At 43.0% G+C, this 15730-nt stretch overlaps 1 protein-coding gene across 1 annotated transcript; it reads right to left on the bottom strand.

Annotated features, from left to right (window-relative positions):
• Positions 1-9342: 9342 nt before the first annotated feature.
• Positions 9343-9705, bottom strand: LOC107190514 (SCAN domain-containing protein 3-like). Its single transcript, XM_015579324.1, has one exon. It carries the CDS (start codon positions 9703-9705, stop codon positions 9343-9345), a length of 363 nt encoding a protein of 120 aa, XP_015434810.1.
• Positions 9706-15730: the final 6025 nt, after the last annotated feature.

Here is a 15730-nt window from a genome sequence, read left to right as displayed (position 1 = left end):
TATATTGTTAAAATTAAAGGATTATTTTTATTATGATTATTATATTATATAATTATATTAATGACGATTTATGGTTAGCCGCGGATCCAGACGTTCTTTTCATCGAGCTCCGGTGCGATATTGTCCGCTATTGTTCTAGATAGGTCGGAAAATACGTAGACAGAGGGAGCGTGCGCGCGCGCGTGTGTTCCCGGAGAATTAAAAAAATGTACGGAGAGAGATATAGAGAGATTACGCGTGAGTGTATATAAACATATGTGTATGCGTGTTGTTGAGGTGAGAAAAGAAATTCTAGTGAGAAAGAAAGTAAGATTTACGGAAATAGAGACGACGCTGTTTTTTTTACGAACGATATTACGCTATAGTTGGATAAATTATGTGTATAACTATTATGCCATACGGTGCTCCGAGTGCAATGCACGGGAAAAAAATGAAATCTCTCGACTACCTGTATATTTGTGTTGTAATCATCGTTGCCGTTTTAATCCGGCCGGTTCCCTACGACGATTATTAACAAAAATACAACGTTAACATTGAACAGCAACATCTTATTCTTCCCCCCCCCCCTTCTCCGCCTAATCCTCTTAGTTATACCTAGTACGTGAATCTGTATACCTGGGACACCATCGTAGACACCATTCGAAAAACAAACAGGTAACAAGCACCTTTTTCTCGACGCCCTCGTGTCAGTCTATCAGTGTCGTTCGTCGTATCCAGTCAACTGTGACTCTACTCTCTCCGTGAAAATTACAATCAACGCTTTGCTGTCTAGAGAATGTTTGTGTTCGGAAATATACAACTTCGGGTGTTCTAAAAATATTTATAAACATTTATTCGTCAAATTTTATATATACACAAAATCTATTTTTTTACTATTCTAGTTCTTATTTTAGAAAGACGTGAAACTACGCTCTCAGCTTTTGTTTTTCAAAAGACGTATATAACTACGTCATCGAAGTGTTAATTGTGCTCCCTCGTGACCATAGGCCTCAGAGAAACAATACGGTTCATCGAAGACCGTTCGGAAGGTACCCAAGACATTTGTTTTTACGACCGCCATCGATCCCTCACCCCCCAACAAAGATCGAGAGCCGGCAATTTTTTCCCCCGTCGCGTCAGACGCCGATTCATCGACGGCCGCGCGAACATCTTTATCGATCATCGACAATTACCACGAGCACAGACGATCGCCGATCGGTTACGTCGATAGAACGCAGGGTTGCTCGCGTCCTACGCGATCAGCCCATTGTTCCTTCGTTTTGTGATCGGTTTTAAAAGGCTACCACGAAGATTAATGGAGGACCGGTCCATTGCAAGAGTCGCCAGTCTCTCTTTCTCTCGATGCAACGGTCGCGTTTTCTATAATGCAACCTTTCACCGTAAACACGCGCCAACGTTGGCGCCTAAACGCTAGACGGGGGCACTGCTTCGAGCTTATCGACGATTTTTTTAATTTTTTTTTTTATTTTTCTTCTCTCTTCCACCGTCTCTGCCCCTCGATACGGATCGCGAGCAACCGTCAATTAGCATCGATCGCGCGTGCCGATTTTTCTTAGTCCTCGATCGACGTCCCCCTCCGTCCGCGAGTTCTCGATCCGTCAACGATCTGGAACCATTCTAGTGATCCGTGTTCTTGATTTTCTTGTTTCAGCGCGATCGAAGTAAATCGTTCTCTCTGGTCAGTGTATGGAGGAGCCTTTCTTAAGGGGGGCGTATTAGGGGTGATTATTAAAGAAAGAGGAATATATTATTCTACAAAAAGTTAATTATGGTAACGTGTTAAAATTGATAGGAAGTGTTTTGTATACGCAATAACTCCGTAATTTTTATTTTATCGTAATAGAATAGTGAGTTACTGTTCCGTCAATCATAAATTCCCATAGTGGTAGTGCATGTGTATCGACCTTTTAAAGAATCGAATCGGAATCGAACATCCTTAACCTTTCTTTGAGAGGGAAATTAGGATAAAAAGTGTCAAAGTATAGAAGTACATTTTTTCGAACTACATTTTACAAGTACAAATGATAATATTTTATTACTGCTTAAGGGAGAGTTATAGCTCCCCTCTGGATCCGTCACACTTTCTGGTGGAACACGTTGTTTTCCCAGCGACGATACACCGTCGAGAGTGAAATTAATCGCGGGTCCACGTAACGAGAAAGTAAAACGGAACCTTTTCGGTAAAACGTGCTCCTGTCGTGAAGCAACACCCAGGTAGAAACGTTTTACGAAACGGGGGAGGGAATAGAGGTACACATACTCCCGAGATCAACGGGAATGGGATGACGCCGCGTGGTGATGCTCGTACCGATCGGTCGGAAGAAGATGGGGAAAAGAGAAAGAGGATTTCTCCTAAAAAGGCGATCCGTGCGTGATTCAGAACCGAGAGGGAACCGTGCGTTCGATGATCGGAGCTACCGGTGGGACGAAACGTATCGCTTCCTTCCGTAATCCAACCAATCAAGTGGAAAAACGATGGATAGCTCTCTGTGAGAACGATTTCCAGGAGCTATCGTCCGTGGATTACCTTTACCTCCACGACAATCGTTTCATTGACAATATTTAGTCACCCACACGTTTGGACCATCGATAATCACTTCATTGACAATGTTTATTTATCGACTTGTAGTGCGTATAGTAATCCACTGCTGTGTTAACCACGCATCCATACACAAGACACAAATATACGATGTGCTCTGGGGTCCGACGAAGAAACATTTATCTTGTTTTTTTTTTTTTTTTGGATATTACTAACTAAACTTGTGTTTGGAGGAATATTGGGTGCGTCGTGAACACTGGGTAGTGTCTGGTGGAATGTTGGGTTCGTAGTTAACACTGGAAGTGGGTATTGCATTGCTATTTATTTATACAAGGAAATTAATACGTACACAACTATGTACTGTATACATATTTTCAGTGGTTGAGTAAAAGTACGAATCATTAAACGCACTAGCAGACGACATCGCTAAGTAAAAATTGATGAAATGATTGTCAGTGATCTAACGTGTCGATGAAACGTCTATGAAATAATTATCGTCGAGTGGAAAGTTAACCCACCCGTCCATGGGTACTATCGGGAGCAAACTTGGCTTCCACAAGGGACCAAATTCATGTAAGGAAAAGACCTCCTACCACTTGGTCTCGGAGTTACTGAAATTAATGCTAAATTAACATTCGATTTAACATTTATTCCAGTATCTGAAATAAATTTCAAACCGAATTTTTTAAATCAACCGGTAGTAGGCCCATACCCCTCCGTTACTTTTTCCCCTAGTGGAAGAAATGTCTTCTACCACTTGATAAATTTATTCCAAGCAGTGAAATAAATGTTAAATCGAATGTTAATTTGGCGTACATTTCAGTAATTCCAAATACCAAATGATAGCAGGCCTTACCCCTACGTTACTTTTTCCCCCAGTGGAAGAAATGTCTTCTACCACTTGATAAATTTATTCCAAGCAGTGAAATAAATGTTAAATCGAATGTTAATTTGGCGTACATTTCAGTAATTCCAAATACCAAATGATAGGAGTCCTTACCCCTACGTTACTTTTTCCCCCAGTGCAAGAAATGTCTTCTACCACTTGATAAATTTATTCCAAGCAGTGAAATAAATATTAAATCTTATGTTAATTTGGCATACATTTCAGTAATTCCAAATACCAAATGATAGGAGTCCTTACCCCTACGTTACTTTTTCCCCTAGTGGAAGAAATGTCTTCTACCACTTGATAAATTTATTCCAAGCAGTGAAATAAATGTTAAATCGAATGTTATTTTGGCATACATTTCAGTAATTCCAAATACCAAATGATAGGAGGCCCTTCGCCTACGTTACTTTTTCCCCTAGAGGAAACCGAGTGTGCTCGTCGGTGTACAGCGTCCCGACGCTGATGATGCGTCCACGTCATCGATTCCTCGCGGCAACGACGGTCGACGCGAACAGTTTTGGCCGCGGCGCTTGAGCCTGGCTGGTTGGACGGCTGGATTCTCGCGCGTGTGGAGAACGTGCAATGGCCAGCCAGCCGCGCATAGAGGTGTATATGCACACCTATATAGGAGAGACAGTGCAAGAAGTGGGCAGGAGTGAGGCTGTGAGAGCACGTCTATAAATAGGAACCAAGATCGAGATGAGGCCTCCTCTGCACTTCGTGATACCTTCTGTCCTTATTCCACAGCTACATCTGTCACGTTCTCGACCACTATTCCTCTTTCTCGTGTTCTTTTTCTCGCCCTTTCTTCATCCTCGTCTCGCCACGCTCCTCGCTGTGTGTCTCTTCGTTCATTTTTTTTTCTCCCTTTCTCTCTCTCTCTCTCTCCCTGTTCCTCCTCTCGGCCCTCGACATCGTCTCTTTTTCTCTCCCTTTGTTTTGCTCTCTTTCTCCACTCGCTCCGTCTTACTCGCGAACGCCACTCTTTGCTGCTTTCTCTTTCCTCTCGTCTGTCCTCGTCCGCGCGCCGCGACGCCAACTATCTCTCTCTTTCTTGTCCCCCCCCCCCAGTTTTCGTTCCCTCTTGCTCCGATCGCTACGAGTTCCGAGTCTCTCTTCCTTGTTCTCGTAGCAACCCTCCCACTCTAATGATCGACGACGAAGACGACGACGAAGACGACGACGCGATCCTCGCCACGCGGGACACATAAGGATCGCGCGCTTGTACCACGGTGCACGCGCGCGTGCGCGCGCTCGAGCAAAAAATCGCGTAAAATATAGTTCCTCCGTGGACACCGCGAGGCCCCGCGGCAGAGGGGCCCGGGACCCTTTTTTTTTCGAGGAAAGAAAAATGCGCGCTGGGTGCAACGCTCTTTTCTCTGCATATCGATCTAGGGATGTTCGATTCGATTCTTCGGAAAATCAATTCCCTTTAGGTAGCATGTCATTGACATAACACCATACCTTAAGGGTCTGAATTATGGGACCAGTTCCGATGATTAAAGAAAAAGGAAACTATTATTCCGCAGAGTTAGTGAGGAGGTAACGTGTTAAAACTAATGGGAAATGATTTGTATGTGTACTACTGATTCCGGAACTAATAAAATAACGAATTACTGGTCCATCGATCCTAAAATCTAGTCCCATACTTTTGCCTGTTAGTGGATCTGTTATACATGCCTGTGTTACCCAAGGGAATCGATCTTCCGAAGAATCGAATCGGAATCGAACATCCCTACATCGAACCGCGATTAGTCAGGTAACATTGTACCGATGCCGCGAGGTATCACGTAGGTGTTCCTGAAATTTGATTCCCCCTGTTCCCGCGGGACGCTACGAGAAGTTTGCGGCTTCCGATCGCGCGCGCAGCAATAATGGCGCGCGAGGCGACGAGCGCCTCGACCACCCCTCGACGCCTGGCTTCCGGCTTCTGGCCCGTAGAATTCCACGGTGAGAGCAGGAACAACGTGGATCGATCAAATCTTTTATTTCTTCCAGGAAAATTCTACACGTCGATGCAACTGCAGTAAGGGAATATTGCCGATTTTAGGCCATCAAGCATACGTTGGACACGCGTTGTCTGTCATACGGCGCAAATTGCTTACATACAAGTTACATTAAAATGGTCCAACCTAGGCTAGATGGATCCTAATTCGGCAACCTTCCCCAATAAAAATCCCCTGGGTAAATTGCCTAGAAAAGAGAAAGGTATTATCCGTCGACCATATCCTGTCAACCCTTCCCCCTCGATTGCAACAGGTGAGAGATCGGCAAACTAATGATCTAGATAAAAAGTTTCGAATAACAAATAAAACATAAAAAAAAAGTATTTCGTCAGTTTTAATTGTTCGAACGCGGAAATTTCAATTTTCATAGTAAAATAATACTTCTTTATGTATATACTTTTTATGTATACTCAATTATTTAATCTCATTAACTGTTTAAAGCTCAGAATGACACCCTTAGATACTGCTACTTTTCACTGTGTATTGTTCGAATAAAATTCTCCCCAACAGGTTACAGCACACTAACAGTAAGACAATCGAAACAGAAGCTCTGGAATACTTTTCCTCCGTTAGAAACTGTTCCACAAGGGGAAATCTTTCCCCAGTTTCCAGCGTGCGTCTTCGTTCAGACACGATCAACCGAGAAAGCTACACACGTTTCTTTCCTCCGTTTCCTCCCTCTTTTTTTTTTTTTCTTCTTCTAATTTCCAAGTGTACGTTCAGGTTCTCGTCCCCTGGTCCCACCGGACGGCACGACGTCCGTGCGTCGGTGCAGAAAACGAGCAAAATCCGCTTTCATTCGCGCCGCGCAACGATACTCGGTGTCGCATCGATCTTATAAACCAGCATCAAGCGGAGAGCAGCCGAATGAACGTCCAGCCAGCCGAGCCAGCCGAGCCAGCCAGCCGAGCCAGCCAGCCACACCCCGATGCGATTAAACCTGTTGCTGCTTCGCTCGTGGCTCCGCTCCATAGAGACGCACGTACACACGTAGGTGTCTGGGCTGCGTGTACCACGCGGCCAGATCAGTCTGAAAGTTTTCAGACGCGTCGACCGAGTTCTTCGGACTAGTCGACAGAGAACTGGCGATCCAGGGATGAACGTCGATCGTTAACTCTTTAGGGTTAGGTGGGTTAAAAACTGTCCCACCTTTTGCTTAGCTTTTTATGCATGGTGGGATATATTTAACCTCGAAAAGTTGAAGTTACTCATAGTTGTACAGTTTAATATTTTATTTTTGTAGAATGTATTTTATATTAACGAAAATTCTGTGCAACTTGGGTTTTTATTTTCTTTGAAATCGCGTGCCTTAAAGAGTTCAGGGGAGCGAGAGGATGTTTGTGAAAGTAATGGTACTAGCAAACCCTTTGGATTTGTTGGGAGAATTTGAAGGACTGGGAAATGTTGGACAGTCCTGTGGATCTATCGGAATGATACGAAAATCTAGGATTCGACTCGAAGCTTCATCATCGGTTCCTCAAAAGAGGAATAATCTTATATACTCGCAAATTCGTTCACGAATTTATATTTTTATAGATTTCCCAACTAGGAATATTATTTCAAAACTCAGAAAAAAATTTATCACGAAAACCACGATAAAAGTAAGCAATCACGACGCTAAAATGTACACTTGTGGCACTGTATGTACATTTCGATATTAGATACGTCAATAGGAACCGAATATACTACATATATCTACATATGTTTGGATAATCAGTTGCACACCACGAATAATACAAGTTCTGTTTTCAGGGGGTAGTGGAATATAACGTTAATCGATTTCGTGGAATGTTCCGTGAGTCAGAAAGCATTGAATGAGAGAGAAAGAGAGAGTGAGTGAGAGAGAGAGAGAGCATCGGTGCTCGCGTTACAAGCAGCAAAGATATAATAAGCACAATATACAACCCCCTATTTGCGCCGCATCGCACGCACTCACCTTCGCCGTCCCCACACCCCACGTGATCGGCGTCTCCTACGTTTGACTTACGGTTTTTGCCGCCCTTATACCACAGGTTATCCGCCGAGATCGATGCAAGAGAGGAGCATATAACGAGCCCAGTCGAGGTCTCGAATTTCGCGTCTCCAGTGGCACACGAGTGTGACGCAATTCGCCGCGGCCGGGAATGATGGGCTGCGTCGCCCAGTGACGGAAATTAGAGGACAGGTTTCTTGTGAGACGATAAACGTGAACAGGACAGAGATCGCTACGGAAGATATAAAATCGTTATTGCACGCGGTTCAGGCGGTCTGACCAGTGACAAGAAACTACCCCTATTGAGCTACCATTGGATAGGTTCATTCACACATTCCAAATTCATATACCACGAAATCGTATCAAAAACCATATTCCATTCATGCAACATAATATCCGAACATCGCTTTACCAAACTCCAGAAACCCCAAGAACTGGTGAAACTTGGATCTAGGATAAGCCCCCGGGGAAATTTCTCCGTTCCCAGCGACAAACGTTCCCTCCTTAAGGGTTGCACCCGCGGTGTGTAAACTTCCCTTTACGGAAGAAAACGTCGTTCCTTCTCCGCCCACGCTCGGACAACGCAGCAGAAATGCATCGGTGTGGGCGCAGCGTGTTCACCCTCTCCGGGTCTTCGAACCTAAGAAACATCCCCCTGCGTGCAGTAGTTCGAATGGAGGAGGGTTGGGAGAACAACCTGGGGTTGCGTTCGTTGGAGGGCATCCTTGGATCGGGTCGCCTGCACCACGGCCCCTGGACGGCCGGGGCAGCATCCTGCCTGCTGGGGCTAGGTCCTCGTTAGGGGTTAGGGTCACGTTCGTTCGACGAGACCCACACGTAAAAGCAAGGTGTTTGTATAGGTACGTGTACACGTGGCGAAGCAGTGTATACGTGTATATCGTCACGGTGACCGATGGTGGGGCGCCGGGCGAAAAGCCCCCGAGGAGCGAGGAGGGGTTCATTGAGGAACGGCGCGTGCAGAGATATAGAGGCGAGCGCAGGGGGGGGGGGAGTACAACGCGGCTCTGGGTGGTATGTATACGGTCACCGCAGGGGGTATAGGCCCGGGGACAGCGGAGAGGCACGACAACAGGGTTGCCATGACGACCATCAGCCGACGGGTTGCCCCTGGCGACTGGATTGCGTCACTGCAGCGCCGTATGACGTCACACGACGCCACTGCCCTTGACCGCTCGAGTCCGGGGAGAGCGTCCTGACGACCCTCCTCGCTCCCGTCCCGCCCTTCCCCCCTCCCCACCGACGAACCTGCTCTGACGCCGACGTGGATCAACGATAGGACGGAGAGGGTGGATGTTTCTCTCCGTTTGGGGTACCGCGAGCAAACACCTGCACCGCGTACGTAAGTACTACGTGCGTTGTAGATTCTCCGGCGTAACCACAACCACCACAGGTTGGTGTCCAGGGGGATGCCGGCCACGAGAATAGAATCGGTACGTCGACGATTATTTTTGGAATTAAACTCTGCGATCGCGGCCCTCGGTATTTTTACCGTGGCACGGTACGATCGACGCGGACTCTAGGGGTGGTAGCGGCGAATTGATAATGAGATCAGAGGTATATGCACAGTGCTGATACCGGTTGTGTACTCGTTTGTAATCGTGATTACCGTGTGGAGACTCTGTGCTGTGTTACTTTAGATCAGTGTTTCCCAACCTTTTTTGTGCAATGCCCCACCTTAGCCTTTCTAAAATTCTTATGTCCCCCCCCCCCCTATGTAACATACATAATTTTTAATATTAAAAAATTGAATTGTTCACTTAAGAAACTTGAATGATAGGTTTTAGGAAGAAATCACTAGGAAATTGTTAACGAAACACAGTAAGTAAATTTTCAAAACATATAATGAAAAACTGAAATTCAAATTCCAAATAATTTTAATAAAGATTTTTCTATATTAATTTATTATTTTAATTTAGTGAGATCCTTGCGCTTGATGCTTGCTGCACAGAGATATTATATTAGGTTCCAATTTGGTTAGCTTCAGTCTCAAGTCTCCACGTTGTGTTATATCCAGCCGATTTCTTTTTTTTACCAGTAAATCATTTACAGCACTAAATCCACATTCAGCTAAATATGAAGATGGAAACGGTAGCAATAGTTTTCTTGCACATTTGGTTGAATTTGGGTATTTGATTTCTGTTTCCTCACAAAGCCATGCCATCGCTCCTTTTATATTAAATAAAGTTTTAACTGACTCATCATTTTGCAATTCTGCGAGTTCTTCTTGATACTGCCTATTTGATATATCAGACAAATCCACTAACATTGGCTGCATCATCCATGTTGGAAAATCAATTTGTTTTAAATCAGCCGATAGAATATTCAGATGATTGACAATAACAAGTAAAGCGGCTGCAATTATTTAAGAATTCGCTTTTTTCGTTAAATTTGACACCGAAATCTAGCATTGCATTTAAATGGCCCGGAGCGAAAGGGTTAAACTCGTGTCGAGTCCATTTTCGAATTGCCCCCCTTAACAATCAAATTGCCCCCCTGTGGGGCGTGGGCCCCACGTTGGGAAACACTGCTTTAGATCGATCGTTTCGACTTATTGATTCTTTTGTAACAAGAGGCAGAGTTCGTCTATTGTACGAATTATAGAATTTTTGACGAGTTATTGGGCGAGGTTTGAGAATTCTGAAATTGGAAATAGGAAGTTGTGTGTGTTTGCTTGGAACGCATGTATGGATTCGTTGGTCGACAAAGAATTAACGTTATTCGTGAATTTTTTTTTAACACTTGTCACGCGAATTCTCCAGGTAATAGTCGTGAATTTATTGCGCCCGACTCCTCCCCAACCAGGTTATTTACGCACGATAAAGTGTGAAGTGTTTTAACCGTGAGCCTGGGAACAATCAGAGGTACTGGCGGGGTGACTCTGTCGTGATGATAGTGAGACGCGCAGTAGTCCGATATAAAACATATTTTCGGAAAAAAGCGCGCTTTATATGTTACTAAAATATTTTCATCTCTTTTGTAATAGTCTCGCTGGAACCGCAATACAGTGCTCGTGGGCGACGAACTGGCGTGCGTTACTTGCCGTTTCGTTGCTCGAACTGGCAAGGTGAGAAAAAGAGGAGAAAAAACGAGAAATAATTAGTCCCCCAACTTTCTACCATTTACGTCACAAGCACATCTCTCGTTGCGCGAAGTGGAACGGTAATGGTTCAGTCTGTACTTAACAGTGCAGGATTAAATCCGGATTAAAAGAACCCCTACTTTTCGACGAGAATGTTTCGTTTCGGTTCCAACCAGTTGTGTCAAAGTTTAGTATATCGCGATCTTTGGAAGGTACGATTAATAATCAAAGTTTCTTATTCGCGAGTACACACCCCTTCTATTTCGCAGGCATTCGCAACGCGTCGGGTTCACCTCAATGTGTTCGTGGTTGTGTGGGCGTATACGTATGTATGTGTGCGTACCGAACCTACCCAGCTGACGTCCGTTCATTCACTCGCTCATCCATTCACAAAATGCGCGGGGACAACGCGCGTGCGCGCACGATTCGACTTTATTCCTCTTACACGATAAGATTCGACTTGTACTGGATACGTTCATTCGGAATTTTCTATTATACCGACGTTCTGGATGATCGTTTCGATTATTTGCAAGTGAGGAGATAGTGCCGATTTACGTATAAGCATCGTACGAAGCTGCGTAAATGTAAAGTAAACTGATAAAAATATGAAATACGTATCCTGTTCAATGATGAACCATTACTTCAGCGCCCACCACTCCCTTATTATAAATATATTGTAAAATCGTATATGTAAGTAGTATTCAAGGCAATTGTTGTTAAATTTATACATATACCATTGTAAATTCTGTATCTTTTTACGATTTCTCCAAGAAAAAACAGTCAAATCATACATATGCGTTATTCATTAATCCCAGCACAATCTCCAGTCCTATTCCTTCCTTCAATTTACCAAAAAAATAATAGGAAACAATAAATAATAGCAAAATAATACATATTACAAAAAGCGCGGGAAACTGCAAAATCAGCATAATGGCGCCATCTGCTGGCGACTTTGCGAACTATCGAAGAAGTTCTGGAATCAGTTCCCATGTCCGCCACCAACTGGTGGGGGCGCCACAAGCGTGCATGTATTTCCGCCATCTTGGATTTTGCAAAAAGCGCGGGGAAAAATTGGGATTTATGGGGAGCTCGGTCGAATGTTGCTCGTGCAACTGTCGAATTGGGACTGACGCTTGTGCGTGTTCCCGTGAACAAATTAGATAATAACCCCAGCAACCATGGCAGTTTCTGCAGATACTACTACAGCTCAAAATTAAAAGACCCAGGCAGTAGTTAGTTTCTGTAGAAACCTGTTGATCCAGACAACTATAATTAGTACAGGATTGTACAATATTTATGCAGTTATATTTAAGAAAATTCGATCAAACGAAACTTAAGTATGTTAATACGGACATATCGCACCTCTGCAAGAAAAATGTCACAAGTCGAAAGCGTAGTGGTAGACGCTTCATGGGTTTAAATGTTGATCAGTATCTTCCTTCAATGGAATAACTGGTTGGAAAAATATTTTTAATTACACTGCAACTTGTTCGAGACGACTGACCCTTAGGCCATGTTTGACTAGTCGCGATCGGTATACTCGGCTCTCTTAGGGAGATCGTGATTGGTGGATGGGTAGGTGGTTCAATTCCGATTTTAACGAAATAGAATATTCAGCACGATATTACACTTCCTTACGACCCTTTCTTTTACGTATACCTGCGATTAGCTCGAAATGTACCGTAAAAGATTGTAAGTGGAATCAGAAATGCGTAAATAGTACGAGGTTGGATAAAAGAAGTCTCGAATACCGATCACTTTGTCCTGTCATATCGAATTAATTTACGATAATTTACTCGAAATTTAATAAATATTAAACGAACGTAACGATAAACAGCTAACAAAGGCACTAATATTTGGTATAAATGATTATAATATGTGAAAAGTAAAGGTCACGTACTCTTCGACAGGAGAGAGTTCACTTCACGTCTAATCACTTTGACTTCCGCGAGACGAATGACCCATCGTGATCGGTTGATTCGGCTATCTAGGAGGATCGTGATTGGTGGTCTTCCAGCCCCACTCCAATTCCTATTTTAACGAAATAGAATATTCAGCACCATATTAGACGCTGGTACGACCTTTTTTTTTGCGTATACCTGCGGTTAGCTCAACGGACACTGACTGGATAAACAATATCTAAAAACGAATAAAAAGAAACATGTAAAGAGTAATAGATAAAGGAAAGAATATATACTTTCACGAAAGAGTGGTGTATTAGAAAAGTCTCATACTTGGTCTTGGGAATTACTGAAATTCATGTCAAATTAACATTCGATTTAACATTTATATCAGTAGTTGAAATAAATCTATCAAGTGGTGGGAGGCCTTTCCCTTACGCTAGTTTTTCTCCAACTGGAAGCCTTGGGTGCTTGTGGGGGTCACTGGACCCCGTCAAGCACAGCTCGTTTACTGCATCTTTGAACAGGTCTCACAGCGTTATCAGGACAGCATTCGCCTTGACAAAGCATTCGACGTGTAGCTTAAAGAACGTCCATTAATTCCCCGGCATTGGCAATAACAATAAACGATCAGAACATTGTTAAAATCGCATTCATTTGCAACGGTTGACACTGTATCTCGCCATGCGTACCCCGGTTAGTTCACTTTGGACAGCTGTCACACCGTTATACGGACAGATTTCGGTTAGTTGAAGCACTCAGTTTGTAGCTGAAAGTACGTAGATTAATCCACTGTTATTGCTAATAACAATAAACGACCAGAATACTGTTAAAATCGCATTTAATCGCGGAATACCACTACTTTTTTGACGAGTGGCGCCACCCGTGGCGAATCGCTGAAACTGCTAGCCATATAATTGACTAGCAGTTTCAGCGATTCACCACGGATGGCGCCACCGGTCAAAAAAGTAGTGGTATTCCGCGATTAAATGCGATGTAAACAGTGTTCTGGTGGCTTATTGTTATTATCAATAACAGTGGATTAATCTACGTACTTTCAGCTTCAAACTGAATGCTTGATCAAGACGTAACTTGTCCATAGAACGTTGGAAGAGCTATTCAAAGTGAACTAAACGGGGTACGCATGGCGAGATACAGTGTCAACCGTTGCAAACAATTGACATTTTAACAATGTTCTTGTACTTACTGGTTCCCGCCTGCCAGAGAGTACTAATCTGCATTCTTTGAACTTCGAATGTAATCCATGACGAGGAAAACTGATGCTCGTTTAGCAGTGTAAATCTGATCGAAACCTACTGCAATCACATAACCACTAAACAGGCAACACTTTTCTTCGTCATGCATTACATTTGAAGTTTAAAGAATGTAGATTAGTACCCTATAACGGCTGATTCGTCTTGACTAAGCACTCAACTTGTAGCTGCAAGAACGTAGATTAATCTCCTGTCAGTGGCAATAACAATAAACGACCAGAACACTGTTAAAATCGTATTTAGTTGCAACGATTGACACTCTATCTCGTCATGCGTACCCCGTTCAGTTCACTTTGAACATCTCTTACAACGTTACACGGACAGCTTTCGTTTAGCTGAAGCACTTAACTTGTAGCTGAAAGTACGTAGATTAATCCACTGTTATTGATAATAACAATAAGCCACCAGAACACTGTTAAAATCACATTTAATCGCGGAATACCACTACTTTTTTTACCGGTGGCGCCATCCGTGGCGAATCGCTGAAACTGTTAGTCAATTATATGGTTAGCAGTTTCAGCGATTCGCCACGGGTGGCGCCACCCGTCAAAAAAGTAGTGGTATTCCGCGATTAAATGCGATTTTAACAGTGTTCTGGTCGTTTATTGTTATTATCAATATCAGTGGATTAATCTACGTACTTTCAGCTACAAATCGAGTGCTTCAGCTAAACGAAATCTGTCCGTATAACGGTGTAACAGCTGTCCAAAGTGAACTAACCGGGGTATGCATGACGAGATACAGTGTCAACCGTTGCAAATAAATGTGATTTTAACAATGTTCTTGTAATTACTGGTACCCAGCCGCTAGAATGTACTAATGTACGTTCTTTAAACTTCCAATCTAATGCATGACGAGGAAAAATGATGCCCGTCCAGCGGTGTAAATGCGATCGAATTAGGGTTGCCGCTCCATGAGGTAGCTGCGGTATTTCAGGCGTAATTAATTTGACTAATTCTGGGGTTTTGCAGTATTGGGTTGATGCATTAATTCCTCAGGAGTAATTTGAGATTAACAGCGTTCATTTTCAGCGCCTAATTACTGAGATATTCGTATTTTTGTATCACTAGGAATTTTCACTCACCTGTCGGTATGATTTGGCTAGCAGTTTGATCGAATGGCCACGGGTGGCGCCACCGGTCCAAAAAATAGTGGTACTCCGCGATTAAATGCGATTTTAACAGTGTTCTGGTCGTTTATTGTTATTAACAATTACAGTGGATTAATCTACGTACTTTCAGCTACAAATCGAGTGCTTTATCTAAACGAAATCTGTCCGTATAACGGTGTAAGAGCTGTCCAAAGTGAACTAACCGGGGTACGCATGACGAGATACAGTGTCAACCGTTGCAAATAAATGTGATTTTAATAATGTTTTTGTAATTACTGGTTCCTAGCCGTTAGAGAGTATTATTCTACGTTCTTTAAACTTCGAATTTAATACGTGACGAAGTAAAATAATGCCCGTTCTCACAAGTAGTACTAGTTTCTAACTGCGTTTATGAAAATATAAATTCCAAAATCTTCTCGCGCCACACGTCTAGGGCAGTTCTGTCCTGAACTTACCCACAGAACGTAATTAAAATCATTTAAATAAAATAATTAATATTTCATATTTCTCATAAATACTAAGGCGGGGTTGTTGTTTAATAATTTATGGTAAAATACAAATTATTCATTTATAAAGCTTCATTACAAGATCCACTAAATAATTTTCTATAACATTCAAAGTACTAGACATTTTTAGAACACTGAATATCATATCGATTTCTAAAATGATCCTAGTTCGATGTAATATAGAACGTGGTTTTATGAGATAGATTCGAAGTTCGCAGCCATTAGCTCGATATTGTCTTCGGTTTACAGTACTTTACCGATGATAATACCGATTGCCCAGGCCTCACCACGAGGAGGTTGCTGCGAGTGGAGGCCCAAGGCAAGTAGATGGAATCACAAGTTCTACATCTACCCACCTTTCACAATAAACCTTATAAATTACTTAAATCTTAACTATATAATACTACCGATACTAAAATCCCTCGGCGG

The sequence above is a fragment of the Dufourea novaeangliae genome, unplaced genomic scaffold, assembly GCF_001272555.1.
Source record: "Dufourea novaeangliae isolate 0120121106 unplaced genomic scaffold, ASM127255v1 scaffold187, whole genome shotgun sequence".
NCBI classification, from domain to species: Eukaryota; Metazoa; Arthropoda; class Insecta; order Hymenoptera; family Halictidae; genus Dufourea; species Dufourea novaeangliae.
This window is presented reverse-complemented; position numbering and strand designations above follow the sequence as displayed.